This window comes from Theobroma cacao, chromosome 2 (genome assembly GCF_000208745.1).
Source record: "Theobroma cacao cultivar B97-61/B2 chromosome 2, Criollo_cocoa_genome_V2, whole genome shotgun sequence".
NCBI classification, from domain to species: Eukaryota; Viridiplantae; Streptophyta; class Magnoliopsida; order Malvales; family Malvaceae; genus Theobroma; species Theobroma cacao.
In genome coordinates, this window is record NC_030851.1 from 3,408,167 (window position 1) to 3,435,978 (window position 27,812).

At 36.4% G+C, this 27,812-nt stretch overlaps 4 protein-coding genes across 6 annotated transcripts; 3 read left to right on the forward strand and 1 right to left on the reverse strand.

Moving 5' to 3' along the window:
* On the forward strand, positions 1,416 to 6,919 carry LOC18607628 (probable disease resistance RPP8-like protein 2). 3 transcript variants are annotated; one of them, XM_018115729.1, is made up of 5 exons: positions 1,416 to 1,619; positions 1,948 to 2,036; positions 2,127 to 3,404; positions 3,911 to 5,789; positions 6,601 to 6,919. In XM_018115729.1, the coding sequence occupies exons 3-4, from the start codon at positions 2,366 to 2,368 to the stop codon at positions 5,773 to 5,775; spliced, it is 2,904 nt and encodes a 967-aa protein (XP_017971218.1). In that variant the 5' UTR covers positions 1,416 to 1,619; positions 1,948 to 2,036; positions 2,127 to 2,365; the 3' UTR covers positions 5,776 to 5,789; positions 6,601 to 6,919. The 3 variants fall into 3 exon arrangements, with proteins under 3 accessions (XP_017971218.1, XP_017971216.1, XP_017971217.1); XM_018115727.1 differs by having other exon boundaries at positions 1,948 to 3,404; XM_018115728.1 differs by lacking the exon at positions 1,416 to 1,619 and adding an exon at positions 1,718 to 1,818 and having other exon boundaries at positions 1,948 to 3,404.
* Positions 8,409 to 16,460, forward strand: LOC18607629 (probable disease resistance RPP8-like protein 2). Its single transcript, XM_018115730.1, has 2 exons — positions 8,409 to 9,453; positions 14,441 to 16,460. Exons 1-2 carry the CDS (start codon positions 8,427 to 8,429, stop codon positions 16,264 to 16,266), a joined length of 2,853 nt encoding a protein of 950 aa, XP_017971219.1. The 5' UTR covers positions 8,409 to 8,426; the 3' UTR covers positions 16,267 to 16,460.
* On the forward strand, positions 16,597 to 26,186 carry LOC18607631 (pentatricopeptide repeat-containing protein MRL1, chloroplastic). The gene is made up of 19 exons (XM_007041895.2): positions 16,597 to 16,923; positions 17,338 to 18,082; positions 18,246 to 18,477; positions 18,698 to 18,761; positions 18,874 to 19,018; positions 19,129 to 19,244; positions 19,679 to 19,807; positions 19,967 to 20,140; positions 20,223 to 20,387; positions 20,757 to 20,897; positions 21,168 to 21,267; positions 22,353 to 22,461; positions 22,585 to 22,676; positions 23,109 to 23,199; positions 23,736 to 23,967; positions 24,060 to 24,152; positions 24,665 to 24,713; positions 24,991 to 25,084; positions 25,478 to 26,186. Exons 1-19 carry the CDS (start codon positions 16,597 to 16,599, stop codon positions 25,710 to 25,712), a joined length of 3,333 nt encoding a protein of 1,110 aa, XP_007041957.2. The 3' UTR covers positions 25,713 to 26,186.
* Positions 25,978 to 27,764, reverse strand: LOC108660953 (auxin-responsive protein SAUR21-like). Its single transcript, XM_018115869.1, has one exon. It carries the CDS (start codon positions 26,709 to 26,711, stop codon positions 26,424 to 26,426), a length of 288 nt encoding a protein of 95 aa, XP_017971358.1. The 5' UTR covers positions 26,712 to 27,764; the 3' UTR covers positions 25,978 to 26,423.

Below are 27,812 nucleotides of genomic sequence, written 5' to 3' on the forward strand. Positions count from 1 at the left end.
AAAGAATTTACAATGACAATTTAGGAATATAATAAATAAAAATTTTTAAATATTTTCCAACATTTATACTTTTGTAGTACACGTAAATACTTCATTTATTCTTTTGAAATAATAATTATATGTCGATACATATGTTTCTAAAATATAAAGTTAAAGCATAAATAATTGAAATTTTGTAACATCAATCTACAAATTATTCAAATATTATTAGAATAAGGAAAAGTATTCTTTAATGAAAATCATTCAATGCAATTAGAATTTTTATTTATAAATTGGATAAATTTTATTTATACTTTTAATGAAAAACAGCCATTTGATGCAATTAGAATACTTATTTACTAATTATATAAATCTTAATAAAAATAATTAAATTAATAATTTAAAAATATAATAAATAAATATAACTATCTTCATTAAATAAAATTTTTACAATATCCGTATTTATGATTTTGTTTTTCTGTTAAAATAAATAGAGAAGAACAATTTATCCTATTTCCCTCAAATTCACTTTTCAACTTCTACTAAATCCAAGCAAAAGTCTTTTTTTTTTTTCTCTACGCAGCGCTTGGTCCTGCTCACTTTTCCGCCCAGCTAAGCATTAATAAAGAGAACACAGGGCTATGTATGTCTGGTCGCTGTGGCATCAATCAGCATCGAAATTAATGACTAAGACAAAGGTAGGTGAGAAACGAATGGCTAAGAAAAAAGTACGTAGAAAACTAAAGGCTGAGAAAAAGGTAGATAAGAAAATAGAGTGAACAACCCATGTTTGATTAGGGTGTCACTTTCTTATATACAGTGTTGCAATTTTAGTTCATAATTTTGTTTCAAGTGTGTCAGTAACATCTGATATTATAACTTTAACATCATCAATTTGAATATTTTATGCCTTTAAGGGGCAAAATTATTTTATTATGGGAAACTAAAATTATTGCAAAATGCTCTAGACACAATACATGAATTTTTGTTTAACGATAATAATCATGTGCAATAAATATGAATACTTATTTTATGTATTCTAATGGTTTTTTTTTTTAATTTATGGTTTCATATCATATGATGATTTCTTTCAAGTTCATAATCTTTTTATTGATCTAGCTAATTTTAAAATTTATTTTTATATTATACAAAATCAAAATTATAAGAATGATGCAAGTTGATGAAGTATGATTTTGAATAACTTTATTAAGGTTAGTAAATCAAAATGATCTTTTTTATTCAAACCGAAAACAACTCGAATCAAAAGAAATTTGATGTGAAATGCTCTAAATTCAAAGTGATCCAAACTCAAAATGATTCAAATTTTCATTAATTCAAAATAACCAAACTCAAAATGATATGAACCTATATCTGACGTGACCTGCTCAATTAGCCATCTCTGTATCAAAGGCTACTAAACCCTTATCGTAAGATTATTTTAACTAATGTTGATTTGAGTTGACCGTCATGGTTGTTATAAGTCGACTGAAGGGAAGCAAATCCTTGTCCTGAAAATTATCCTAGAAAATCAACCAACAAGGCCTCCCCCTCTTCCGCCCTAACTTTTTCCATTCAGCTCTCAAGACTGAAGAGCAGCTTCGGCAAATATCTCCCACAGTGCCTTATCCTGATCCATCATGGTAAGATACCAATTCAAGCTTCCTTTCAAATTCCAATGCTTCATGCTCATTTCTCTCTCTCTCTTCCTGTCCTTTGCTTTTGCCTTTCTTGTATTTTGTTTTATGATTAAAAGATAGTGAATTTCGTACTTACAAAAGAAAATGAAAAGGGATTAAGGAAATGCTTAGGCGATAAACTTCGCCCAGCTGCCTCCATGTGGTATATTCGGCTCTCTACTAAGCTCCTTTCTAGCTACTGAATATTTTCAGATCACTCCACATAACCCATGCACTGTCTCCTTCAAGTCTGCAGACTGGCAGTTAAATCTAATATCTTTACGTTTTCCAGGTGAAAAAGAATCTACAAGCTTGTTTCTATTGAAAGATATCCCCGATTCGCAGCATCTCTTTAAGTTGAGTGGAGAGCGGAGTGGATTGGTGAGATGAAGCCTAAGACTAGACTTGTATTCATTTGTTATGTTGTGTAAGTATTGACTCTTTGTTTATGACTTCCTCATGGCTTGGCAGAAAAAAGGGAAAAAAATTTATCTGTCCCTTTGTCTATGTATAAGAGGGAACTGCTTGTTCTTTCTAGTAAATATTGTGTGGTTGGCAATACATCCAAACTAGCTTGCTATTTTGGGCCTAATGGCCTTAGGCCGAGCGGAACACAAATCAAGATCCGTAACTCGTTAGCGTTCGCTTCATGTTCATGTAACGACAAAAACACCAGATTTTCTTTGTTGAGAGAAAGCAGGGCCTAACATATGGCGGAATCTGTTGTGTCCAATGTTGCAGCAAGACTTGAGGACTTAGTAATTGAAGAAGCTAAATTCTTGCGGGGCGTGGCTGATCAAGTTAAGCATTTGCAAATGGAGCTCGTTTGGATGAAGAGCTTCTTAAAAGAGGCAGATTCGAGACAAGCTGAGAATGAGATGGTTCGTATGTGGGTTGCTGAAATTAGAGAGATTGCTTATGATGCTGAGGATGTCATTGAAACTTTTGCTCTCAAAATTGCATCCAGAAGGAGGGGAGGTATTTCGAATTTCATCAAAAGATCTGCCTGCATCTTCAAAGAGGGATGGATGCTCCACAAGGTCAGGTCAGACATTGAAGGAATCATAAGCAGAATCACTGACTTGGTTCGACGGTTACAGTCCTATGGAATAAAAGAATTGTCAGATGGAGCAAGCTCAAGTTCTTCATCTAAGAGGCAACAGTTAAGGCAGTCTTACCCTCATATGAAGGAACCCAATGCTGTTGGGTTGGATAACGCCATAAAAGAATTGGTCTCGGTTCTTGTAGATGAGGGAAGGCATTTCCGCGTTGCTTCCATATGTGGCATGGGTGGTCTAGGAAAGACTACTCTGGCTAAGAAGGTTTACCATCATGCTCAAGTGAGAAATCATTTCAAGCACTTTGTTTGGGCGTACATTTCTCAGCAATGCCAAAGAAGAACTGTGTGGAGAGGAATTTTATCCAGCCTAGGTCTTATAGATGAGAAGGGTGGGATATTGCTAGACATGGGAGATCAAGATCTGGCTGCAAAATTGTATGAATTCCTGAAAGAAAACAAATGTCTAGTGGTACTTGATGACATTTGGACAACTGAAGATTGGGATGCTATTAGCCCAGCCTTCCCAATGGAGGAGGAGACAGGTAGCAAAATACTGCTCACCTCTCGTAACAAGGATGTAGCTTGGCATGCAGACTCAAGAGGTTGCCTCCACGAACTACAGTTCTTAACAGATGAAGACAGTTGGAAATTGTTCCAACATATTGCGTTTCCTAGAAGTGATTCTGCAGGTAATATATATCTTAGCTCAATTTATAATTTTAAATTTTGGGTAAAATATGTGCATTATTTCATTCTCATTTCATAGAAATTTTTTACAATTTAAAGAAAGGAGAAATGCATCATTTTAATTTGTGTAGCATATGCACTCTCGAAATGCCCCAATATTCATTTGTCTCTAGATGTTATTATTAGTTCTATCCATGCCCCAAATTCTGAGATTTCTATTGAGCTCTAGATGTTTACCTTTATTTTTTTTCTTTCTTGTCAAATTTCCCTTCAAAATTTCTTTAAGCAATTTCTGCAATCTAAAAATACCCAATATTCTTTTATAAGAAAAACTAAAAGAAATATCTTATTGTTATTTTTTTTTGACAACATATATTAATTAGGTGTGTGTTTATTTGTGGGCTACATATGATCGATGACTTTTATTGCTAGTTTAAGTTTTTTCTATAATATGTTAATTCGAGATTGTATATATCAATATAGTTTTGTTTTTTCTATTATTTCCCAGGCTATGTAATTGAGGAAAAAATGGAAGAGTTGGGAAAGGACATGGTTAAACAGTGTGCTGGGTTGCCATTAGCCATTGTTGTTCTAGGAGGAATTTTGGTTACAAAGCATTCATTAAATGATTGGCAAATCGTGCATGAAAATGTGAAGTCATACTTAAGAAGAGGTAGAAGTTGGGGAATCCATGAAGCAATAGCTTTAAGTTATGATAATTTGCCGCCTCATTTAAAACCATGCTTTTTGTATTTGAGTGTTTTCCCGGAGGATTACAAGATTCATGTTGGTAAATTAATCAAATTATGGGTGGCAGAAGATATTGTGTCACTAGCAGACAGTGAAGAAAATGGAGAAGAAATGATAGAAGATGTAGCAGAAGGCTACTTAAGTGAGCTTGTAGAAAGATACATGGTGCTAGTGGGAGAACGAGATGTAAGCTCAAAGATCAAAACATGCTGGATGCATGATCTTATCAGAGATTTCTGCTTGTTGAAGGCAAAACAAGAAAATTTCACCTATGTTCTTGATCGTTTTCAAATGGAGCAAGCTGAGGCTAGCATCTTGTCCCCTTTAATTAGTAAAGTTCGCAGGCTTGGCATTAATGATTCCTTTCTGATAAATAGGATTAAAAGCCCACATCTCAGATCTGCATTGTTCTTTGATCAATACTTTGAGAGGGAGCTTTTGGAAAGGTCTACGCTCTCAAAATGGCTGGGGGAAGAAGACTATGGGGAAAGTTTTACTATTGTTGATGCATGTTTAGAATCGCTTCGTTGGGTCTCTTGGCTCTGTGAGTTAAGGCATAAAACTCGAGGGTTAACGAGATACATTTGCAACAATTTCAAATTGCTTAGAATCCTAGATTTTGGAGATGCGAATATTTTATTTTTGCGCATATTATTACTAAGTGATATAGGTAGTCTCATCCATTTGAGATTTTTGAGTCTTGGCCGATGTGCTTTCGCGGCAATGTTGCCATCATTTATAAGCAAACTAAGGTTCTTGCAAACCTTGGATTTAAGAGATTGTGTTGGGGTTTATGTGCCTAATGTTTTATGGAAAATGGAGCGGTTGAGGCATTTGTATCTCCCTCAAAAAATGGTTAGTATGAGAACCAAATTGAAATTGAATACTTTAAAAAACTTGCAAACGCTTGTGAATTTTAATACTAAGAATTGTTATCTTGAAAATATTTACTGCATGAAATATCTTAGGGAATTGGGGATAAGAACACCCTTCATTGTTGAAAACTTTAAGGAGGACTCGAATTTGAACACGCCGGTTATCACAAGTAAACATCTTCGATCCTTGTCCATTATTAAGAATGATGATGATCACGAAAGTATAGATCCAAGGCATTTGACATACCTGCTCTCTAGCTGCCATAATGTCTGTGAGTTGCATTTATCTGCCGAGATAAGGAAGTTACCAGAACCTCAGCACATCCCTTCAAATATTGCTCACATTTACTTGGCTAGGGCTATGCTCGATGAAGATCCATTGCCAACACTACAGAACCTACCTAATCTAAGGATTCTCGAATTAGAAGAATCTGCATTTGTCGGAAAGGTGATGATTTGTTCCGCACAAGGTTTTCCTCTGCTCCACTCTTTGAGTATTATTTCTCAGACAAATTTAGAGGAGTTGAGGGTGAATGAAGGGGCAATGCCCAATCTACACCATCTGAGGATTGCAGATTGTAGAAAGTTGAAGATGCTGCCAAATGAGTTGAGGTTCGTCACAACTCTCAAAGAATTGAAGATTGAAGGGATGCCAAAAGCATTCAAAGATAAATTGGTTGAAGGAGGAGAAGATTCATACAAAGTTCAACATGTGCCTTCTATCATATTTCAAAATTGTGATTATTGAATTATGATCATCAGGTAATCTTTTATTACCCATTTCTAAGCTTACTTTCTTTTGAAATTAATGAAGTGAAATTGATTGATATGATCAACAATATTTTGATATCAATTCCTTTTTTCATTTGTTGTGAAAAATTTTTCTTTATCAAGGTAATGCACCATGTTCTTTCTTTCTTTTTTTTTTTGGTTCTTTCATCATTTACGATCTTAATCTCTTGAAATTGTTCTTAGATTACATTTTTTGTTTTATCATTTATGACTGTTCTTTCTTTTGGTCATTTCCTCGAGAAAAATTTTATCTAGAAAATTGATATTGTGATTGACTTCCATTTTCTTAAGAAAATAAAAGACAATGTTTGCCACGCCAGCAACACTATCCGTTGTTGTATTAACTGAAACAGAACATCGATCATTTCGTCACTTGATACCCTCCTCCTCTCCTTTCTCATTCCCACTCTATCCTCTCTTTTCTTTTCCTGTTTCCTATTTGCTTCCGTCAATGGATTCCAACGCAATCATCTTCTCTTTAAAATTCCAAACCCCAACTCTCCCACCTTCTTCTCCATTGCTCTCTTCCACTAACCCCCCTCTAATCAGCCGATAATTCCTTGGTTTCAATCACACTCTCAGGCCTCCCGACGGTGCTTCTTCTCTCCGAAAGAAACACCAAAACTTGGGGTTTCTCCGCCTCCACTCTCCTCGCTTTATCCACAGAGCTTCTGTCGACTCCAATTTGGTTCTCATTGTCGTTGGTGTCACTGCGCATTATCGGCTTTATAAGTCTGCAAGCACTGATTAGAGCTAATATCTTTACTCTACTTTTTTCCAGGTGAAGTCGTGAAAAAGAAGCCACAAAGCTTGTTTCTCTTGAACGATATTCCCAATTCGCAGAAGCTCTTTTTAGTTGTGTGGAGACTGGAGTGGATTGGTGAATGAAGCCAAAGACTCTACTTGCATTGATATGTTTATGTTGTACCAGAATTGACTCTTTGTTTATAACTTGTATTGATTTGTTATGTTGTACTTGTACAAGTATTGACTCGTTGTTTGTGACTTGTAGTGATTTGTTATGTTGTGGAGTATCAACTCTTGGTTTATGAGCTCCTTGCGGTTTGGCAGATAAAGGGGAAAAATTCATCTTTCCGTCCCATTGCTCTCTATGTATAACAGAGAACTGCTTGTTCTTTCTAGCAACACATCCATCCAAAATAGATTGCTATTATGGGCCTAATGACCCATAACTCGTTAAACGAATGTGTGGTTAGGGTTGGGCCGAATATGTCGGTTTCAGAATTTTTATATTATGGGACTCAACGCGATCGAAATCGAAAAGCGAAATGGGCAACGGCAATGCCTTCCTGGTTCAGCTCATTTTTCAGCTACCTGTCCTAAAAGCCTTCAGAATTCTCCACTTATACCGTAAATTTTCTACTAATTCAATTCATTAGAAAATCCCAGTTATTCCATAGTTTTAATTCCTTCCCTGACTGTCGACTTGACGTAAGCTTCAATATTAGAGTTTTTAACTTCAGTTTTGTGTTTCCATTTCTCTTTTATTTTCTTTTATTTCCCAATCGCAATTATTTGAAATTATTATTAATTTTTGGTCCAGAATTTAAATTAATATTATCATTCATAATTCAAAGCGTTTGGCTGGATCATCCATGTTCTGATGTCTGTTTGTCTATTCATTTGTCTTGCATAAAAATTTTCTTTTATTAAGATAGTGCTCTATGTTAATCTTTCTTTCTTCCTTGTTTTATATTTGTTGAGATTATTTTAATATCAAATTTTATTAAGGCCCTTTTCTCTTCTAGAAAAATTTTGCCTCAGAAATTGATTTAATAATTTTCCATTTCTTTTAAAAAACCGAAAAGACAATATTTATCAACGGAGCATGTCTTTTTAACTTTCACTATTTTCTTCTTTTTTTTAGTTGTTTTTTATTTTTTATTATTTAGAGTGAGATTTGAGTGTGGACTATTATAAGATGACGTGAATAGATCTTTAAGTCCCCTTTCTACAACTAACCATATCTTAATGAGACAAGATTTAAACTAAAATTAAATATTTACCCAAAACAAAAAAGAAACCTAGACTAAGTAAAGTTTAACTATCTCTTGTATTTCTTAAGAGTAATGAAAGAAAAACAGGAGTGTACGAAAATAAACTTTTACTTTTTCCCTCATAAAGGGATAGTAGGTTTCTTCAGTGAACAACCTTTACTTTTTTCTACATTCCCATTCTTTACTTAAACCACAGGGGGTGGGAAAAGAGAATGAGCGGATTCCTTCGAATATTATTTTCTTGTTCTATTGACTCATTTCACAGGACAAAGGTCATCAATTAATTGTAGCCCACGTCACTTCAATCTTGCATGCAACTTAATCGATCAAAGCAATGGAGCCAATATATATTTCTCTTGCCGCCAGGTCATTGCTTCTAATGGTAGTTTAAGAATTTATTCCCCAAGGAATTTTGGACGAAGCTCACTTTTGTTGGGGAATCGCTGCTTAGACCGTTCCACAAGCAATCATATTATTCTAAAGTTGCAATCGAGAAATATAATAATGGTAATCGCAGTTATAAATTGATGAAAATAAACACACAGATTTCACCAGGCTTTCTTTGTTGAGAGAAAAAAGAACGTAACATATGGCGGAAGCTGTTGTGTCCAATGTTGCAGCAAGACTTGGCGAGTTAGTAACTCAAGAAGCAAAATTCTTGTGGGGGGTGGAGGACCAAGTTAAGCGTTTGCAAACGGAGCTCGTTTGGATGAAGAGCTTCTTGAAAGAGGCAGATTCGAGACAAGCTGAAGATGAGAGGGTTCGTTTGTGGGTTACTGAAATTAGAGATATTGCTTATGATGCTGAGGATGTCATTGAAACGTTTGCTCTCAAAATTGCATCCAAAAGGAGGGGAGGTATTTCCAATGTCATCAAAAGATCTGCTTGCATCTTCAAAGAAGGATGGATGCTCCACAAGGTCAGGTCAGACATTGAAGGAATCATAAGCAGAACCACTGACTTGGTTCGACGGTTACAGTCCTATGGAATAAAAGAATTGTCGGATGGAGCAAGCTCAAGTTCTTCATCTAAGAGGCAACAGTTAAGGCAGTCTTACCCTCATATGAAGGAACCCAATGCTGTTGGGTTGGATAACGACATAAAAGAATTGGTCTCGGTTCTTGTAGATGAGGGAAGACATTTCCGCGTTGCTTCCATATGTGGCATGGGTGGTCTAGGAAAGACTACTCTGGCTAAGAAGGTTTACCATCATGCTCAAGTGAGAAATCATTTCAAGCACTTTGTTTGGGCGTACATTTCTCAGCAATGCCAAAGAAGAACTGTGTGGAAAGGAATTTTATCCAGCCTAGGACTTATAGATGAGAAGGGTGGGATATTGCTAGACATGGGAGATCAAGATCTGGCTGCAAAATTGTATGAATTCCTGAAAGAAAACAAATGTCTAGTGGTACTTGATGACATTTGGACAACTGAAGATTGGGATGCTATTAGCCCAGCCTTCCCAATGGAGGAGGAGACAGGTAGCAAAATACTGCTCACCTCTCGTAACCAGGATGTAGCTCGGCATGCAGACCCAAGAGGTTGCCTCCATGAACTACAGTGCTTGACGAATGATGAAGGTTGGAAATTGTTCCAACATATATGTGATTCTGCAGGTAATATATATCTTAACTCACTTAAAATTTTAAATTTTGGGTCAAGTAATGTGCATTTCATCCTCATTCCATAAAATTTTTTACAATTTAAAGAAAGGAGAAATGCATCATTTTAATTTGTATAGCATATGCACTCTTGAAATGCCCCAATATTCATTGGTCTCTAGATGATGTTTTTTTGAAAAGCAATACTGAAATTTCATTGATCAAAAGAAATTACAAAAACTACCCTTGGGGTGGTAGTGCAGGTTGCCTTTACAGGCTTTCAATGACCTGTGTACCTTGCTCCGCATAAGTGAAAGAAAAACAAAAGTATTAACCTGGGTGCATATTAGATCAACCTATAGACATCCGCATACATTCCGTAGGCTAATAAAAAATCTTCTCACAGAACACGCAGGGACATTCCAACACAACCAGGTTTTTATTCCCTGAACACGAGGTACATCAAGCTTCTTTAATTTCTTCCACTAGAACACAAAAAAACAGAGACCAACCAAATAGTATTACAGGCAATTACATCAACAGCAGCGCTCAACCCAATCATCTAAGTATACTATATGTCCTTTGACCCTGTCCAAATCCAGTACTAATAAGAGAAATTTTTGGGAGGTATGATCATAGTCGTGTCCCTACCTTCCTGTCTTGGACTCCTCATAATACCTCCAAGACTGGAGGTGTTTGTGGTTTGATGATTTAGCTGAATTTAAAGGTTGATTTTGCTTTTTGACTCTTGAATGTTTTACGTGTACAGAATGTGGTTTTGTATGGCTCTCTTGCTTAACCTTTTGGTGCAGGTTGTGGGTTGGGTAGCTGGGTGGTTTTTGTACATGTGTATAGGATATTGTCTCTTCTCCTGTATGTTTTTTGTGGTTACAGGAGTGAGGACTTGGGCAGGACTTTGGGTTCTTCTTGTGTCTGTTCCTTGTTCTGGAGAGGTTGATACCGGTTTGGAATGCTGTGCCATAGGATATTGGGAGGTATACCTGGTAGTCAATGGGCATATCTCCCAATATCTGTGGTTTGGTCCTGTTCAGGGTCTGCTTTTGTATAGGAGAATTTCTCTCCCCCTTGTTTCTTAATGAAACCTTCTAATGACATTTCAAAAAAAAAAAAAAACCTCCCTCACTGACACCATTAGCGATAAATTTATAGCACCTAGAACATAACAGCCAACATCCCATTTCCCGCACCCTAGATTACCTCCGTTCAAAGTTTGAGTATATCCTGTGTACCATAAATCTCCACACGGACCTCTACCATGCGCACCCCTAATGAAGGCTTGCAGTGGTAGCCTTCAACCCCCTTGATTAAGCTCTGTTACATCATTTGACTCCTCCTAAGAAGACCTGAAAATCAACAAACGACCTGCAGACCTCCCAAGCACACACCAAGCCAACAAGCATAATAACAAAAAAAAGGAACCAAGTGAGAATGGTCCCTTGACAAGACATCCGGCTAGCCTACCGCAACACCAAACCATAGCCGTACCAATATTTGAGTAGCTCTCAAATGAAACGAAAAGAGATGGATCTTAGCCTAATAGCTCCCAAGCGTTTTCAGCTTAATTTCTATTCTTGATTGTTATAATTTCCTCTTTTTTTTCCTTCCCTTCCACCCCCCTTCCCTTTTTTTTTTCCCTTTTTCACTTTTACATTTTTCCTGTTAGTTTTTTCTCCTTTTTTTTTTTTATCATAATTCATGCAAAATATGCCAATCCTATCTCAATTTCACCCCCTGGACAAAGACATACGAAGAATCACCCACCCACCTCTCCCCCCTCGCTTATTAACAAAAAAAAATAGTTTAATTTTAATTAAACTAGTATATCATGTCGAAATAGTTTTTAAATCTAATTATACTAATATAATATATCTTAATATTATTAAGATAAAATTATTATACTTAGATCTTATAAAAAAGATTTAAAAAAAAATCAACATTTAAATTTAAAAAAAGTGATTTAAGTGTATGTAAGATAAAAATTATAAATTTAATATTATTTTTATAATTTTTTAATTTTTTTCTTTAACGAATCTTTTTTGATTACTGGACCTAGGTAATTGTTGTATTTCCACGACAAAAACCTATTTAGTTACATTCAGTCCCTGCCCACGTACCCCAATTTTCCCATCAACCAACACAATCACCACCATGAGCCAACCCACGCTACCCCAATTTTCCCATCAACCAGCACAATCACCACCATGAGCAAGTCCAAACATAAACCTTCACCCCATACATTCTTGTAAATCTGAGGACCTTTAATAGTCTTCTGTACTTCTCTCCTACTCCCTTACTTCCAACTCTCCCCCAAATCTTCTTCAACCCAACCCCCCTACCCCTTCCTTATGCAGCCAGCTATGTCTTCTTTTTTTTTTTTTCTTATTCCCTCATATTGTTCATATATTTTTTTATATTGTACGTAAAAATATACCTGTACACGGTCACCCGTCAGCCTTGCCAACCCAGCTTGGTACCTGCAATTCTCGATCCTCCCATGGTCTTCAAATCTAGAAAATTGATGCTTGACATAGAGCTTAAATAAAAATTTAATGCTCATTATCAAACCAGCATAAAAAGGTGCAACATTGGCAACCCCAACAGAACCTTTAAGAAAATAAGTTAATCCCAACCTTCATCCCCACCCAAACAGTGGACAATTATTTATAACCTCTCATGTGGGCTTTCAACCCCTTCCTTTGCCAGTTAATCTGCAAACCCATTTGCCTTCCTCATATTGTGCTAAATGCTTCGCCTTTCAATTCTCGACAGTAGTGCATGATGAACAGCAAATGGTGTCTCAATCTCCACAATATCGAGTTAGGATTTTAATTTGGTCCACCCCACAGCATTAAGAGAATCACTTTCACTAATCAGTTGGTATGAACCCACCCCTTTTAAGTAGCAAAAATGACCACAGCTTTAATGACAAGGAGCTCTGCTGTGTTGGATTCTGTAATGCCCACCGATTTGGAGAATAGCACTTTCATCACCCTTTACTCATCTCTAAGGACTTCGCCTATTCCTACTTTCCCTGGTTTACCCTTTGAAGATCCGTCCATACTAAACTTCATGTACCCTGGGGGAAGGACATAATCACTGTACCTGCTTCTTCTTAATTTTTCTCCTCACAGGCTCACACATTAAATGAGTGTGTAGTAAGGCGTTCGTGGCATTAAGATTATTTGCCTTGTGCCAATGTACTACCCTGTACTTAATGATTTCAAATGCTTACTCGGCATCCCATACATTACCCCTCAAAAACCACCTCATTTATTTGAATCCAAATGGACTAAATTATGGCAAAGAAAGCCATCCACCACGATTTCATGATGCTAACGTGCCATTCCACCTCTATCCATGCTATTCGGAGCCCCTTTCCATATCAACTATATTCACCATCTTTAGCAGGAGTACCTTTTGCAATCACTTCCCAATCCATAAGACCCCTGTGATATTCAATGCTTCAATTCCATTCCCCGTCCACGTAAATCCCATACTCACACACCTTCTCATATCTGTTAACAGCCAGTGTAAAATTGCTCGGAAAAACGATCTTAAGGATGATATCTGTGATCTATTCCTCCGACCAAAAAGAAATCCGACCTCCATTTCTCAAACCGAAACTGATCCCTGCTGTGGTTTGAAGGTAATATCTGTTGTAATCTCAAGAGTGTTCATGATTCCTTCCAACACCTTGGAAGTCCTATTTCCCCTCCCAAGCCTCGGGACAAAACTTGCATCTTCACATTCGATCTTTTCAACAATGACCTTCTTCCATAATCTGTTGGGTTCATTTCCGAACTTCCAAATCCATTTATTCAACATTATTTTATTTTTCAAGCTTAAATCCACTAACCCCAAGCCATCATTATCTTTGTAATTACAAACCGAATCTCAATCCTCAAGATAAATTTTGCGCTCCATCACTGTTTCACTCCATAAAAATCGGCCTTTGATCTTGTCAAGCCCATATTTCGCACCCTTAGAGATTTGAAAGTGGGACGTATAATAAATGGATAGATTGGACAAAACCGTTTTGAGAAATGTGACTCTACCTTCGGTGGATAGGAACTTTCCTCTACAGCTTGCCAATCTTTGCTCCAATCTCTCAATCATTTGCCTCCAAACCCCTAAGTACCTTGGATTGGCTAGCAACGACATTCCCATGTATGTCGTAGGCAATGTCCCAATTTTGTATCTGATTCTGTTTGCCCACCTTTGCACCACAGTGTCCTTAATCCTAATATCATACAAACTACTCTTTTAAAAATTAATTTTCAATCTCCAGATCGCTTGATAGCATTTGAGAATCCTTTTAACATTGAGAAATGAGTCATACTAGCCATCCCTATAAATTAATTTTATAAATTAATTTCTTCATCGGACAAAACAGTATTGTGTCGTATGCATATTGCAAACTAGCCATCCCTCTAGCCATACTTATGAGAATTCTATTGATCTTCTTAAAGTCCAAGACATTAAATCGAATCTAGATTTCTATTTCTGATTTTGTCAAAGATATAATTAAGGAAAATGAAATTTATAAAATTGTTAAAAGAAAAATTATAAAATTGAGTACTTTATGTCTTTTGATTTAATATATATGTAAAATATTTGAGGATAAAAGTTAATTAATGACAACTTGCAGAAAAATAAAGTTAAGGTGATCTGCTGGATGTTTTTATCCCCTGTTTGTTGTAAAGGTGATCTGATCTTATTCAGGTCTGCTTGTTTGGATGTACAAAGGGCTTCCCCTTCCTCAGTCAATGAACTTTTCATATAATTTTGAGAAAAAAAATACCCAATATTCTTCTATAAAAAAAACAAAAAGAAAAGTCTTATTGTTATATTTTTGGCAACATATATTAATTAGCATATGTGTTTATTTGTGGGCTACATATGATTGATGACTATTATTGCTAGTTCAAGTATTTGAGATGGTATATATCAATCTAGTTTTCTTTTTTCTATTATTTCCCAGGCTATGTAATTGAGGAAAAAATGGAAGAGTTGGGAAAAGACATGGTTAAACAGTGTGCTGGATTGCCATTAGCCATTGTTGTTCTAGGAGGAATTTTGGTTACAAAGCATTCATTAAATAGTTGGCAAATAGTGCATGAAAATGTGAAGTCATACTTAAGAAAAGGTAGAAGTTGGGGAATTTATGAAGCAATAGCTTTAAGTTATGACAATTTGCCATCTTATTTAAAACAATGCTTTTTGTATCTGAGTGTTTTCCCCGAAGATTACAAGATTCCTGTTGGTAAATTAATCAAATTATGGGTGGCAGAAGATATCGTGTCACTAGCAGAAAGTGAAGAAAATCGAGAAGAAGTGATGGAAGATGTGGCAGAAGGCTACTTAAATGAGCTTGTAGAAAGATACATGGTGCTAATGGGAGAACGAGATGTAAGCTCAAAGATCAAAACATGCTGGATGCATGATCTTATCAGAGATTTCTGCTTGTTGAAAGCAAAACAAGAAAATTTCATCTACGTTCTTGATCATCTTCAAATGGAGCAAGCTGATGTTAGCTTCTTGTCCCCTACAATTGGTAAAGTTCGCAGGCTTGGCATTAATGACTCCTTTCTGATATATAAGATTAAAAACCCACATCTCAGAACTGCATTGTTCTTTGATCAAAACATTGTGATGGAGATTTTGAATAGGTCTCCGGTCTTGAAATGGTTTCGGGGAAGAGATTTTAAACATAGTGATGCATTTTTAATGCTTTATGTCTACTATAAGGTCATACATAAACCTCGAGGGTTAAGGAGATACATTTGCAACAATTTCAAATTGCTTAGAATCTTAGAGTTTGGAGATCAGGATATTCTATTTTTTGGCATATTACTAAGTGATATAGGTAGTCTCGTCCATTTGAGATTTTTGAGTTTTGGGAATTGTCTTTTCGTGGCAATGTTGCCATCATTTATAAGCAAATTGAGGTGCTTGCAAACCTTGGATCTAAGAAATTGTGTTGGAGTTTATGTACCTAATGTTTTATGGAAATTGGAGGGGTTGAGACATTTGTATCTCCCTAAAGTGATAGTTTGTAGTAAAACTAAGTTAAAATTAGATACTTTGAAAAATCTACAAACGCTTGTGAATTTCAACACCGAGAATTGTTATCTTGAAAATATTTACTGCATGAAATATCTTAGAGAGTTGAGGATAATTACTCCCTTCATTGTTGAAAACTTTAAGGAAGACTTGAATTTGAACCCGCCGATCATCACAAGTAAACATCTTCGATCCTTGTCCATTATTAAGAATGATGATGATCATGAAAGTATAGATCCAAGGCATTTGACATACTTGTTCTCTGGTTCCCTTAATATCTGTGAATTGCATTTATCTGCCAAGATAAGGAAGTTACCCGAACCTCAGCACATCCCTTCAAATATTGCTCACATTTACTTGGGTTGGGCTAGACTCGATGAAGATCCATTGCCAACACTACAGAACCTACCAAATCTAAGGATTCTCGAATTAGAAGAAAATGCATTCGTCGGGAAGGTGATGATTTGTTCCGCACAAGGTTTTCCTCTGCTCAACGCTTTGAGTATTATTTCTCAAAGTAATTTAGAGGAGTTGAGGGTGAGTGAAGGAGCCATGCCCAATCTACACCATCTGAGGATTGTAAATTGTAGAATGTTGAAGATGTTGCCGTTCATCAGCACCCTCAAAGAATTGAAGATCGAAAAGATGCCGAAAGCATTCAAAGATAAATTGGTTGAAGGAGGAGAAGATTCATACAAAGTCCAACATGTACCTTCTATCATATTTCAAAATTGTGATGATTGAATTTATGATCATCAGGTAATCTTTTATTACTTATTTCTAAGCTTACTTTCTTTTGAAATTAAGGAATTGAAATAGGATTGAATTATGACCATCAAAATTTTTCTTTGGGCTATTTTCGCGAGAAAAATTTACTTTGGAAATTGATATTGTGATTGATTTCCATTCTCTTAAGAAAATAAAAGACGATTCTTTGCCACGTCAGCAACACTATCCGTTGTGGTATTTACTGAAACAGAACATCGGTCATTTCGCCACTTGATAGCCTCTTCTTCTTTCTCATTGCCACTCTATCCTCTGTTTTCTTTTCCTGGTTTCTATGTGCTTCCGTCAATGGATTCCAACACTGTCTTCTTCTCTTCAAAATTCCAGACCCCAACTCGCCCACCTTCTTCTCCATTGCGCTCTTGCACTAACCGCCCTCTAATCAGCCGACAATTCCTTGGTTTCAATCACACTCTCAGGCCTCCCGGCGGTGCTTCTTCTCTCAGAAAGAAAAACAAAACCTTGGGGTTTCTGCGCCTCCACTCTCCTCGCTTTATCGTCAGAGCTTCTATCGACTCCAATTTGGTTCTCGTTGTCATCGGTGTCACCGCATTATCTGCTTTATCTCTTGCTTGCTACAATCGGTTTTTTAGAAAGATTGGGAGTTCAAAAACGGTGAGTTGACTCATTGAAATTGGAGTTTTCTATTCGGTTTAAATGATCTTTTGCTAAATTGTTTTTTTTTCTAGTTTGTTTTCATTATCTGACCCTGTATTAAGTGTTGGACCAATCATGCTAATTATGGAAAGAACTATCTGATAAAGCTTGAAATTTTTTGAGTTGTGAATGCACAGCTGAAACGAGGAAGATTGGATACGTTTTAAACATTCAGAACAAGTGATCATAAATTGATATGCCATAATGCTTATGTTTTAATTGTTTTGGAGCTAACTTGAGAGCACAATTTATTTCATGGTAATTGTGATGGTTTTTCTTTCTATATAATGATTGACGAAATTCTGAATATTGGGTTTAAATGAGTTTATTTCCCGATGTAACTAAATTTTGTAATATGATGCCCCTGCATAGGTATCTGGTTCCTCACATTCTGCTTTACCCCAACAAAGATTAGGAAAAGATGGGGCAGTCCAGACCGCTGAGAGTCAGGTTTTGGACATCGGGGATCTTAAAAAGGAGAACTTTGCAAAAGGAAAGGATGATTTGAAAGAGGAGATAAAAGAAGCCACTTATGCTTCTGAAAGTAAAGAGGCGCTTTTGCAGTTTCAAGAAACTACTGTGGCGAATGATGATTCTCTGTTGCATAAAACATCAGATTCAAGTGGTGCTGATTGTCTTGCAGTTACTGCTAATGGTTTCGATGTTTCTGAAGAATCTGGTACTACTGATCTACCTCTTCCACCTACTGTGCTGCTTGAATCAGGGGCAGTGGAGCCACTTATGTTTGCAGCAGAAATGTCTGAACTGCATTTGGAAGAAGTTGAAAGAGTAAATGAATTTGAAGCTGATCTTCCGAGACTAGCTGTAGAGCCTGAGTCTAGTGCTTCTTCAGTTCTTGTAAAAGATGCTCATGTCCTTGTTGGAGAAGGTGAAGTTACTAGACATTATGACATATTCAAAGAATCTGTCAGAGAAGAGCTTCACACCTTCTATGAGGCTGATCAGTTGGTGGCAAAATCTTCAACAAACTTAAACGGTCTCAAACCAGCATCTTCTCGCGTGTTCTCTCCAAATAGCAATAGTTTTTCTTCACTGATGCAGAATAGCGAACTAAAAAGGGCCCAGTTATCATCAAAGAACTGTCTCCAAACTGCAGGTTATGCCATAAAAGACATCTCTCATTATGATCCCATCTTAATGTGTGTTGTAGTTTAGCATCAATGTCTCTCTCTTCTTTACTGTATTCCATGTTTCAGCAGTTTGTCCTGAATTTGGACTTTCCTTTACTAAACATTGTTTAAGGGACACTTTTCATCCAGATATGGCTGAAGGAAAAGTAGCTCAGGCATGTTCCAACAGAGTCTCTTCTCACAAAAGACAAGACTTTGGAAGGGGTCGGGAAATTCCAAGAGACAAGGGAAAAAGACACTCTATTCAGGAGAAGGATACAAAGTTGCCCAAGTTTCCCTTCCCAAATGGGATGCTTGCTGACAACAAGCACCGTCCTGAAGATCATTTCAGATCTTACAATCGTCTACTAAGAGATGGAAGGTAACTTTCCATTTACTTCATGTTCTGAAACTCCATTTGTCCCCTTTGGCAAGACTAGTTGAATATCATATCAAAAGCTTGAATCTAAAATGAGGCCAAACTTTTTACTATTTTTATCAGGCATCGAGAAATTTTAATTTCAGATGTTGTCTATTATAACCTTTCCTTTTTCTTATATCATTTCTTTACACCTCTTGATCTTGTCTTTGATGCATATTAGGCTAAGTGATTGTGTAGATTTGCTTGAAGATATGGAACAAAGGGGTTTACTGGATATGAATAAGGTAGGGCTGGTGATTTGGATATATTTCTTTTTTTTTTAAGAAAAAAGAAGTGGACTAGTGTGAATGTCATATTCTTATTCTGTTTTGTGAGAGTATGGTTGTTTGGTTTCAGGTTTATCATGCAAAGTTTTTCAAAATCTGCAATAGGCAAAAGGCTGTAAAAGAAGCTTTCTGTTTCACCAAGCTGATTCCAAACCCGACCTTGAGTACATTTAATATGCTGATGTCTGTCTGTGCAAGTTCTCAAGATTCAGATGGTGAGTCTATTAAGTGTTGGCATCCTTTTGCTTTTGTTAAACACTCAACCAGGACAGATTACTTCTTGTTCTGAATATCTTTGAATATCTAATGCCTTTCCGAAATTTAGGAGCCTTTGAAGTTTTACGAATTGTCCAAGAAGCTGGGTTCAAAGCTGATTGCAAACTTTACACTACATTAATATCAACATGTGCCAAAAGTGGAAAGGTGGATACAATGTTTGAGGTATGGAAACTTCTTCTAACTTTTCTTGGTACCCATAAAACTTTTACGGTTTAGTTGTCCTTCCTGCAACAGTTTGCCTTCTCCTTTTGCTTTTCCTTATCTTTCCTCTATGTGGAAGTTCTTCCCTCTCATCCTGATTTATACATATAAAGAGAATTCTTGTTTAACCCTTTTCTGTTTTGAAAATTGAAGTTGAAATTTCTGCACCTATAACTTTCTTTCTTCCAATGTATTTGTCCAAATTTCTTTGAGTGCTAAACTGATATAAATGGTCAAAAAAAAAAAGAAAAAGGTGCTTCTCCCAATTTTCATTGCATATCTCATGATGACCAAATCTATCTGATGAACCTGTGGTACTGATTGGTTTATCAATTACATTTCATAAAATCAATCTATAACTTACTAGTAAACTGATTGTTAATGTGACTCCCTAGGTATTTCATGAGATGGTGAATTCTGGGGTGGAACCTAATGTTAATACATATGGAGCGCTGATTGATGGTTGTGCCAGAGCTGGGCAAGTGGCCAAGGCATTTGGTGCTTATGGAATAATGAGATCTAAGGTATTGTTATGACCCGAAATTATTTACTCTCATTTATTTAACACTTATTTTATCATATGTAAATAGTTTTCCAGAAACAAGGCTCTACTGGAGGTTCTTGCCAATTTTTATTTGAAATGTGGCTAAATCTTTACACTGATGAGACAATGTATGCAGTAGAATGTAAAGCCAGACCGCGTTGTATTCAATGCACTTATCACTGCATGTGGTCAATCTGGAGCAGTGGATCGTGCTTTTGATGTGTTAGCAGAAATGATGGCTGAAACACAGCCTATAGACCCTGATCATGTCACTGTTGGTGCATTGATAAAGGCATGTTCAAATGCTGATCAGGTGTGTACATCAATTCTTCTCATATTTTCTCAGTATTCCTTTCTTCTGTAATGATTGACTCAGCATAATGTATTGCTTACAGGTTGATCGGGCACGGGAAGTATACAAGATGATACATGAATTCAGCATCAAGGGTACTCCAGAAGTTTATACAATTGCTGTTAATTGTTGCAGCCAGACTGGTGATTGGGAGTTTGCATGTAGTGTCTATAGTGACATGAAAGGGAAAGGTGTGGCTCCTGATGAGGTATCTTCGTACTTCTCTTCCTTTTCTTTTCTCCTCCTCCCCCCTGTCCCTCTAATTGGCCAGCACACCAGCTGCTGGGCCTAAAGAAAATGACTGCAATTCCCTTGACTGGAAATTTAGCACATTCTTGTTCTAAGATAAACTAGCAGCTCCCGCAATTAATATAGTAAGACTTTTAAATATTGTGATATTCACTAAACTTCAATTTTTGCATCTAAGTTGTCATCTCCTTTGCTTCCAGATTAATTGTCATCGTTATAAATATTTTTTTGCCTAGTAATTTTCATTGTTTACAGTATTCTGATTACTTTCTTTTTTGGATCTTTTGGTTATCACAGCAATATCTTAATCATGCTTCCTTTACTGCAGGTGTTTATAAGTGCATTAATAGATGTTGCAGGGCATGCTGGAAAGCTGGATGCTGCTTTTGAAATCCTAGAGGAAGCAAAGAATCAAGGGATAAATGTTGGGATTGTGTCATATAGTTCATTGATGGGAGCCTGCAGTAACGTAAGTCTAATCAGGCAGTCTTTTTGTGAATGTTGATTTAACATTATTACTATTATGTAATGTACTAAGAAGCACATTACTATTATGTATGATGTTTAAGGTTTATTCCTGGTCCCAAAATAGACACTTGAGGAATCATTTGAATTTTGTATTTGTCAGCTTGGGCATGCAAACATGCTGATGGTGTCTTGGATCCAACTTTACTTACATACAAAATTTGTATGCCACCAATCCAGTTATGACAATTGTAATTTTTCTGATTTAATTCAGGCTAGAAACTGGCAGAAGGCACTGGAGCTGTATGAAAATATAAAGGCTGTTAAACTGAATTTAACAGTTTCTACAGTTAATGCTTTAATAACTTCCTTGTGTAAGTCTCCATCTGTTGCTTATTTATTTTTCGTGTAAATACTTTATTATACGATAATTGGACTATTTTTTTTTGAAACTCCAAATCCGCTTTGGAAAGTATACTTTCTTGTATTTCCTCATTCAGGTATTCCTTACTTTACTAGTTTTATGATGATGAGGAGATGCTTCCAGCTGTGAAGAGTAAATGAACTGTCTCTTTCTTTTTTGGCTCATAAAATACAGGATGTTTGGAACTTTGGATTGATTATAAGGTGTGATAACATGTTATCCATGGATATATGTACAGAACAGTCTCACCATCTTGATAACTTGATGAAGTGCACCACTTTTATAGGATATTTGTGAAGAGGAGATGGCTTAATGTGGTTGTGTTATATTTGTTTGCCATTCAAAGATCTCTAATGTCAGACAAATTTTTCGAATATCAACACACTTTGCAAACCTTTTGTTAACATCTCATAGTAAGCACGTTTTGCATTAAGGTATCCTTAAGGCTGAAGCTGAGCAGAAACGAGATTTTAGATGAACTACAGATTTTAGTGAGGTTTTTGCTTCTATGTTGTTTCCTCCTTGAAGTTTTTTAATATTAAATCCTGGAAACAAAGTGTCATGCTGCTTAGTTTAATTGCTTTTAAGTGTTTAAAATGTAGAATGAGGAATGATGAAAGGTGGATCATATACTTACTTTTTGGTGTCTGTATGGAAATGATATGCATATAATTATTGCACAACATATAATACGTGCACTTTAGTTTTGAGGTAATCCTTTATTTCATAAACTGCATACATTATTCCAGTACCTTGATAGTTTCTATACCCAGGCTACTGTGATTCAAGGTCAGTTTATACATTGGTTGCGGTGTTTTTCTCTCTTTGAAACAAATAAGTTTTTAAATTGTCATAGAGGTCAATGCAAATTATGCCTTTTTCTTGCAAGGCTGAATCTTGTTCAACCCTTTATGGTGTAGGCTAAAGACTTAGAGCACGGATAATCTTAAAGTATGAAATAGATATGCTTTCTCTGAATGTAATAATTTATAATGATATTGGAGTATGAGATGATACTATCAGAGTCAAATACAGGTGAAGCAGATCAGCTGCCAAAGGCCATGGAAATTCTATCAGAGATGGAGGAGTTGGGATTGTGTCCAAATACTGTAACATACTCCATACTTTTGGTGGCAAGTGAAAGGTAAGTGCACTGAGTTCTGTTAGTATCAATTACACACATCAATCATATATGTATGCTTTTATCCAGTGAACCTCTGAAGTTCAGTGCATTGACTCCTTTTTCCCCCATCACCGTCTTTAATAGAAAGGATGATCTTGAAGTAGGCCTCATGCTCCTCTCTCAAGCAAGAAAAGATGGGGTTGCACCTAACCTCATCATGGCTAGATGCATAATCGGTAAGTTTAGACAGTGTTTGCTTAATGGTGCTATGATATTACCTTTTGAATGACTTTTACCTTGCAATTCCACGCTGAATCCAATATAAGTAGGAATCATGTCATGTTGTATTTCCTCCCTATCCCCTCCCCTCAAATTAATTCCATATTGCCTGTAGCAAGTTCATTTTTTGGAAGTAATATAATGTGACAGTTTGAGGTGACGCATTGGGTTCTTTATCATGACTTTCAAATGCTTTTACCCAGATACCGTGGATATCAGCCACATGTCCATACTATACACCTTTTTTATTTTTTCTTTTTAAACTGATTTTATAGACATGATGCATTACTCTTTGTAATTCAAGATAATTTTATAATGTACACACACAGAGACACACACATCATCCTCAATGATGTTCTATTAATTCTTTCAATATTATCTCTTTGAAGGCATGTGCTTGCGAAGATTTGAGAAGGCTTGTAAGGTTGGTGAGCCTGTTTTGTCTTTCAATTCAGGACAGCCGCATATTGAAAACAAATGGTACTTGATTCCTTTGACAAGTACAAGTATTTTGTTAATCAAATACATTGTGAATGCCTTTCAAAAAAAAAAAAAAATACACTGTGAATGACTTAGTAGACAAATTAAAGTAAAAGTGCAAAATTGTAGATATTTTTTTTGGAGGGGGGAGATTATTCTGCAACTTGTCTGTATTATATATATAAGGGGAGATTATACTTTACTCCCTTTTAGTTGTGTTAGCTTTCGCTTTACTTTTTAAGTGATACCTGAAGGGTGGGAGTAGTGCTAACTTTCCAACTTCATGGTCATAAAGTTTTTTTTCTTTTTTTGTTTCTAGAATTATTTATATCTATCTTAATTTTTAAAAAATACAACTTTGATGATTAATAATGAATGGGGAAGATCTTTTTTGAATGTGCACAAAGCTCTCTCTCCTGTTGCAGGATGTAGATCTGAGCAGAAGCTTTCTAATTCCTCAATTTGAGCTGCTTTCTATATTTATTTTTACCAAAGTTTTGTTTATAACTGATGTTTAATGTTCTCCTTTCTTTTAGGACATCAGTTGCCCTAGCAGTCTACCGTGAAACCATTGTTGCTGGTACAGCACCTACCATGGATGTTATTTCACAAATTTTAGGATGTTTGCAGCTCCCTCGTGATGATTCATTGAAAAGTAGACTCGTTGAGAACCTGGAAGTTAGTGCTGATGCAACAAGATGCTCTAGCCTTAGTTCATTGATAGATGGATTTGGTGAATATGATCCTCGTGCTTTTTCATTACTTGAGGTAAGTGATGTACAACTGTAATCAGCAACATCTTTGTGCTCGAGCTTTGAAAGTAGAGGGTGTTTTATTTAATGCTTGTTACCCTTTTATAGGAGGCTGCGTCTTTTGGGATTGTTCCATGTGTATCCTTCAAAGAAAGTCCTATTGTTGTTGATGCAAGAGAGTTGCAAATTAATATGGCGGAGGTGTGTGAATCTCTCTATTATATGAAATATTATAAAAAAATTTCTTATTATTAAGGAAGTTTATGTTTGGCTTGCATCAAGGCTTACTGCTTCCTATGAGAGTGCATTGGAACTTGGAAGCATTATACACCTTGCAGTTTACCAACAGCATGAATGCTTGAAGCCTTGAACTGCTTGGTCTTTATGATTTTCTTTGCTGATCTTTGTAGAACTATTATTGTTTTTAACTGCTGGAATATGAATAACCTGAGACATTTCCTGTTTTTTCTTCTTTTCTCATTCTTTTTTTTCGTTTCAATTTTTGTAAGAATCTGTTTTCTTCATTGTTCCAAATTCCTACACGGTATTATAAAGATATGACTATTAGTTGTAATGTAGAAAAAAATGAATAAAATGTCAAAACTTATTCAACATCAACTATTTATACTTTGTGTGTGTGGCTAATCTAAGCAACTATCTACTGCTTTAGTTAAAAATTTCATATTACTAATTCCTAAGAAAAAATTTGTCAGGTTTACCTATTAACCATATTGAAAGGTCTCAAGCATCGGCGTGCTGCTGGTAATATGATCTTCTTTTATTCTGTGTTATTTGTTAACTCTGGGATTTGCCCAACTTTTAAGTTATCCCTTATGAGAAGCATAGCATAAGACTGTAAAGCATTTTGTATACATATCTTTTTTTCAGATTAGGATGGATTGTTTCCTTGTGATACTGAAAATCAAATGACAGAAACAAGTTATTAAATTGGATAAAATTAGTAGCATTGCTGGTGATAGCTTGCGCAGTTGAATTACTAACTTCTGTTGGTATTCTTGGTACGCTGGTCTTTGTGTAGGTGCAAAATTGCCCAGTATATCTGTCTTACTGCCCTTGGAGAAGACACAAGTCTTGACCCCTGAAAGGGAGAAATCAATTAATCTTGCTGGAAGGTCAGAGTTTCTACTTGCATAAGCATTCACATAAACGTACCACACTTCCCTCAAGTATTTAATTGGAGACACCAGTACTATCAATGCTAGATATCCGTAATAGTTTATTAAGCTATTAATTTAATGGTTCAGAAAGTAATTTTTATTAAAAATTAAGAATAAAAAGGAATGTTCCGACAGAAAACAAAGAGCTAGCCTGTTATGAGCTGCTGATGGTCTACACTTGTCATTATATACTTAGTTGTTTTTGCAGCAGAAACTAGAGATGCCATATCCAGTTATATTTCATAAAATGAGAAAGATATTTTGACAAATCTCTTTCTTTTAGTCCCTTTTAGTCATCAATTAAAATAAATTGATAATTCATTTATGTCAATTAATTTTGGTGGACAGGATTGGCCAGGCAATTGCAGCATTATTGAGAAGGATTGGATTACCATACCAAGGGAATGAATCGTTCGGGAAAATCAGAATAAATGGGCTTGCACTAAAAAGATGGTTTCAACCAAAGCTTGCTTCTCCTTTCACTGGAAAACCAGGAGAGTGGAATGCCTCCCAAATGCGATTGGGAAAAGGAATCTCCCATCAGCAACGCAACATTCGAACTGGCAATCTGTCTTTGGATTAAGAGCAGAATCTTCAGAACTGCAACTTGGAAGGATTAGTTTTGTGTTTCCTCTAACGTAAGCCGACGCTCTTTAGCAATTCAACCACTGATTTCCACTTTCATGCTCTCGATCATGCTTTGGTTGCTACCTTGGAATCCAAGGAATTGCAAAGAAAAGGCAGAAGCTCCCATTTAGTGACTGGATTGAGGAGTGGTTGATGGGGTTGTCAACAGAGAATCTGATCTCATGTTCTTTGGTGTAAAGAGGGTGGGGGGAGGGATTTCGTATCCTTCATTTTGTGAAGTATAACATATGACCACATTAAATCAGTCGTCAAGGTTAATAAAAGTATCTGTCTGAGGGTTGTTTCATCAAGTTATGTATGGTATCGTAAACCACCTGTAAAATATTCTATATATAAAGGAAGAAAACAGAGTTGGAACATATTTCCAGTAAGTGCTTGTTAGTAATAAAGTTATTATTGACTCGGCGCACACTGTGTAAGCAAAGTCGTAGTTTTTGTCATTTCATGGCGTGGATTTCAGCAACGTTTAACCAAAAAACTAGCTCTCAACCTGATGTTGGTGAGAACAGAGATGAAGAGGTTTAAAATGCAAGAGCCTGATGTTGGTCAGCTCAGTTACTTGCAGGAGCGGACTATACATACATAGGGTTTGCTACAAGTTCTTTTATTTAACAATAGTGGAAAGGAACGAGTAATGTGAAGCTTGTCACAATTGTAAGGCATTCAATCGAGCAGCAAGATCGATAAACGTGTCTTCTTTGCATGGTATTGTTAAACCGCCCATTGGGTGATCGAAGCCGAACTGTTCCTCTGCTTGGTTGAGCAAGTCTGCAAATGAAGGATGGTTCAAGAAAGAGATCGGAACGACAAACCGCTTTCTCTGGACCTCTCCAGCATAAACTGCAATGTGTCCTTTTGGCACACCCGACCGAGGGTGCTGCGCTTTAAGAATTTGCTTAGCATTAACCATAATGGATGGCAAACGAAAACCCATGATAATTGTCACAAAATTGGAGTAGAAAATTGACTGAATTTACTAGTGAAGAAAGCCTTGGAGCTTGGGGATGGATCCGCTATCTTCTACTTGTATTTATATAGAATTCCTAGAGGTTGCACCATGATTTCAAATGATATAGAACCAAATGGTTATGTGTGTGGTCAGCAGAAATAAAAGTGGGGATCCTGAGAGGACCCTCCTTCGCAAAAGCTCACATGGCTTTTGCTCAACTAGCTCAACAACCCTCCCTCTGTTTCACACACACGCTCCTCATTTGATCCGTTTCATTTTATCCACCTTTTTTTTTTGGACAAAGAGACCCATACTTTTTTTCCTTTCCAAGTCAAGTGCCCAACTGACATCTCCAACCTCCAGGACTTGTCATTTCTCAGAATTGGGTAATTGGCTCTCAATTCAGTAGCCGTACACTGGATAGAGGAAAGCGGCACACGTCCATGTGAGGAGCATTTCGTGCAACAGAGATAACAGTGGACCCGCTGCTTTTAGGGTGTGACAGAGTGGAATTGTGTCTTTTGAGCCCGCCAGGACGTATCTGTTGTAATTTGACACACTCCCCAGCGCGCAGTGACTTGTTCATACCTGTCCTCCAGTCCCGAGGGAGCCAGAAAAGAAGACTGGTTGGCTAACACAACTCAATAGCCATCTATCAGCATAATCTGGGTGCTTAATTTGGGCTGGAACGCACTTATCTAGTCTTGGAATCTCTCATTTTATCAAAGATAAATTGGGTCCATTTCCCTTCTGCAAATCAGTTAATTGAATTAGAATTATGGTTTATCTTCACAGTTCATTATCGTCTAATCACAGATTAAGGACACTGTCAAAATTGCCAAGTTTACTTTTCCGCAGTGAAACTATACTTTGATTCATATATTACCAATCTAGTATTGCAGTTTGTCAAAATATACCCTAAATTACTAATGTTTATCAAGGTGATGATTGAAGGTTTTCATGGCTCCTGTTCTATGAGTTTTATTTGTCTCTTCACTCCTCCATTGTTGGGTGCAAAGCCTCTCAGAATTAGTTAACCTTAAGGTAACTATCAATCAGAACTCTTGATGAATGGAGGTATCTTGA

What these genes read in the sequence shown, in the direction of transcription:
- LOC18607628 (XM_018115727.1), top strand. Translation starts at nt 2,366, where the DNA reads ATGGCGGAATCTGTTGTGTCCAATGTTGCAGCAAGACTTGAGGACTTA. An exon ending in TCCTAGAAGTGATTCTGCAG is followed by an intron (nt 3,405 to 3,910) that starts GTAATATATATC and finishes ATTATTTCCCAG; the next exon opens with GCTATGTAATTGAGGAAAAA.
- LOC18607629 (XM_018115730.1), top strand. Translation starts at nt 8,427, where the DNA reads ATGGCGGAAGCTGTTGTGTCCAATGTTGCAGCAAGACTTGGCGAGTTA. An exon ending in ACATATATGTGATTCTGCAG is followed by an intron (nt 9,454 to 14,440) that starts GTAATATATATC and finishes ATTATTTCCCAG; the next exon opens with GCTATGTAATTGAGGAAAAA.
- LOC18607631 (XM_007041895.2), top strand. Translation starts at nt 16,597, where the DNA reads ATGGATTCCAACACTGTCTTCTTCTCTTCAAAATTCCAGACCCCAACT. An exon ending in AAGGTGTGGCTCCTGATGAG is followed by an intron (nt 20,388 to 20,756) that starts GTATCTTCGTAC and finishes CCTTTACTGCAG; the next exon opens with GTGTTTATAAGTGCATTAAT. An exon ending in TGATGGGAGCCTGCAGTAAC is followed by an intron (nt 20,898 to 21,167) that starts GTAAGTCTAATC and finishes GATTTAATTCAG; the next exon opens with GCTAGAAACTGGCAGAAGGC.
- LOC108660953 (XM_018115869.1), bottom strand. Translation starts at nt 26,711, where the DNA reads ATGGGTTTTCGTTTGCCATCCATTATGGTTAATGCTAAGCAAATTCTT.